This window comes from Chrysochloris asiatica, unplaced genomic scaffold, assembly GCF_000296735.1.
Source record: "Chrysochloris asiatica unplaced genomic scaffold, ChrAsi1.0 scaffold00073, whole genome shotgun sequence".
Lineage (NCBI taxonomy): Eukaryota > Metazoa > Chordata > Mammalia > Afrosoricida > Chrysochloridae > Chrysochloris > Chrysochloris asiatica.
Window position 1 is genome coordinate 2,018,488 of NW_006408591.1, and position 3,064 is coordinate 2,021,551.

The 3,064-nt window shown below is 33.2% G+C and overlaps 1 protein-coding gene across 1 annotated transcript in view; it reads left to right on the forward strand.

The window, feature by feature from the left end:
* Window positions 1–638, forward strand: part of UBLCP1 (ubiquitin-like domain containing CTD phosphatase 1) — a 41,439-nt gene extending 40,801 nt beyond the window's left edge. Inside the window, exon 10 of the mRNA XM_006864919.1 lies at window positions 611–638. Within this exon, the coding sequence (XP_006864981.1) occupies window positions 611–638 (28 nt within the window). The remainder of the gene's footprint in view (window positions 1–610) is intronic.
* The last annotated feature ends 2,426 nt before the right edge of the window (window positions 639–3,064 follow it).

Here is a 3,064-nt window from a genome sequence, read left to right on the forward strand (position 1 = left end):
CTTAGTCTGAAAGGTCTGCTACCATAGATGACTACCATGGGTGACTCTGCTGGTATTTAAAACACTGGTGGCATAGCTTCCAGCATCATAGCAACGTGCTATCTACCACATTACAACAAACTGACAGACAAGTGGGCGTCACTGATTATAGTACATTGTAAATATTAGAAATAAAAGTCCAGAGGTTTTAATTTGGTGGTAGATTTCTTACAAATAATATGAAGACTTGCTTAATTAATGCCTTTATATCTTTAACAGTTTTGATTAAAGTTCTTTAGTATCCTTGACTCACTATCCTTATGGTTATCTACAGTAAAGAAAAAAGTCATACAAGAAAAATAAGGTTTTAAAATGAAATTTGAGTTATATTTAGAGTACAGTCTTGGGAGCCAAGCTGCCTGATTTTGAATCTGAGCTTTATCACTTTCTAGCTGTGTGAACTTGAGTAATTTGATTAACCTGTTTAAGCAGTCAACAGATGTTAGTGATGAACAGTTACTCATTTTGTAGAATTTCTTATATCCTTAAACTCTATTCCTTTCGGAAGAGAGTTAGAATATTATGAATTTAGTGTGATACTTCTTTGACATCTTTACTTTGTTTCTTGCAGGTATCTCTCAAAGAAGCAAGGACAGTAATTATAAGTTACACTGGAAGTTATTGATGATACTTGAGATCCATGAACTTCTTTCTTGCTTTATGCTAGAAATCATTATGATAGTGCTGGACACTGAAGCAAATATCAGACTGCTTATACTTTGTCTTCCAGTTTTTTGTAAATTTAATTTTATATTTTTTGAATATCATAGCAATATGCTTTAAAAAGAATCCATTTTTTCCTATATGTATATACTGTTACTTTTGAAAAAAATTCTCTCCATCATTGATTACAGAGTCTCCCTTCCAATAAAAAAGATGGAGAAAAATGTACGCTCAACAATCTTATTTTGTAACTTTTGAAAAAAAATATGTCTTGTGTCTTGTCTTGTGGTTTGTCTCAATAACTCTAAGACCGAACACATCTTGAAAATAGTGTTTTTCCCTTTAAAGCAAAAAAACCAGAAAACCTACCAGTTTTTGGAAAATGGACCTAGTATTTAAGTATGTTTAAATTACCCAAGAATATGTTATTAATTTGTCATAATTTCTTATCTGTACTCCGCTACTTAGATCTCTAAATTCTGAGCTGTCTCTGGTCTGTATGTGTGACAGTGTTTTTTGAGTAAAACTGGAAAATGTCACCTCTGGTACAGATATGTCATAGTATGAGAAATAGAAAAGATTAAAGAATCAAATAAGGAGCAAGAGTATGTCTCTCTTTGGTGTCATAACTTGAAGCATTGCTGCCTAAAAGCATTGTTATAAAAACAATTAAAGGCAGTCCATTTGAAAGTGGAACATAGCATTGTTTCAGCCCTAAAAAGCATGAACAAAGGTTTTTGTTCTTTTCCAGCTACATTTGTCTAAGTGCAAACACTGTGTTTCAGTAAAAATATTGCCATAGGATTAAAAAATGTTTTTTTTTGCATTGCTTACGCCTGCATTATAGATAATGTAATTTAACTACTGTTTTGTGTTGACAGTATTGCTTTATACAGTTATTGTATTTGAAAGGAATCTGATCCTTTCAAATAAACGTGGTGTATATTGTTCTTACGGGACTATTTCAGTGGTGTAAATAATAAATACCTTTTCTTAAAAAAATTGGTTGTTTATTCTATATTGTCATTTTTCCTCTTTGTTGAATCACAAAACAAACAGGAGTCTCTTGAAAAAAACTAAATTTATATGATTATTGAAGTGTGTATATCACTGATGATGCATTTAGGATTGATTTTAGCAGTTAATTGTTGTTGGTACCATTGAATTAGTTCTGACTCATAGAGACCCTGTACAGCGTTTTCGAAGAGCATGTGGTAGGTTTGAATTGCTGACCTTTTGGCTTGCATTCCTGTGCTTATCCTACAGAGCCATACCAGGAATACTTCACTCAAATAAGCAGTTTTCAAAACGGTGTACGATATTTTTTTTCTGACAAGAATATGTATATGCAGAAGAGTGAGAAAGTTTAAGTGACTTAATTCAGATGTTTCCTAATTATGACCCTAAGTTTAAATATTTAAAGACACAACAGAATTTTCCAACCTATTAATTTCATTGATACATTTTTCCACTGTAATAACTTATTCCAAAGTAGGCATATTGTTAGGTGCTGTCAAGTTGGTTCCTACTCATAGCAACCCTATGCAAAACAGAACAAAACACTGCTCCTTCTGGTGCCATCCTCACAATTGTTATGCTTGAACCTATTGCTGCTGCCACTTTGTCAGTCTGTGTTGTTGGGGGTCTTCCTCTTTTTTGCTGACCCTCCGCTTTACTAAGCATGATGTCCTTCTCCAGGAATGGTCCCCTCCTGATATCATGTTCAAAGTACAAAAAAAAAACCAACCTGGCTTCTGAGGATGATTCTGGCTGTACTTATTCCAACACAGATTTGTAAGCATGGGAAGGACTTAATCTTTTTAAAGAAAATTGACACTAAAACGAAATAAGAAAGAGCAGAGACTTTTGCTTGTTAAAATTTTGTATTTTAGGTTATATTAATCTATATAGTCTAAAATACAAAAATTAACAAGCACCATGAAGCAAAATAGAATAAAAAAAAAATCATTTTCTGCCATTAGGTGGTGCCCAAGTCAAAGATGATTTAACAGGTAGGATTAATTAAACCACTCTGGGAGAATGTAGTCATTGTTCAAGCTTATTGAGATCATGTGTGCTATGTATAGTTAATGCTTTTAGAGTATAGGCATTTGTTTAGTTTGTCTTCTGTATCACCTAGTTTACTGAACAGATCTATATGGAGTTTTGGTGTGACACTGTAGGATAAGCACTAGACCACAAGGTTGGTTTGAAGTGTAAGGTTGGTGGTTCAAATTCAACAGCCACTCCTTGGAAACCCTATGCAGGGTCACTATGAATTGGAACTGACTCAATAGCACTTAACAACAATTAATGGCTAAAATCAATCCTAAATGCATCAGTAGTAATATACATACTTTAA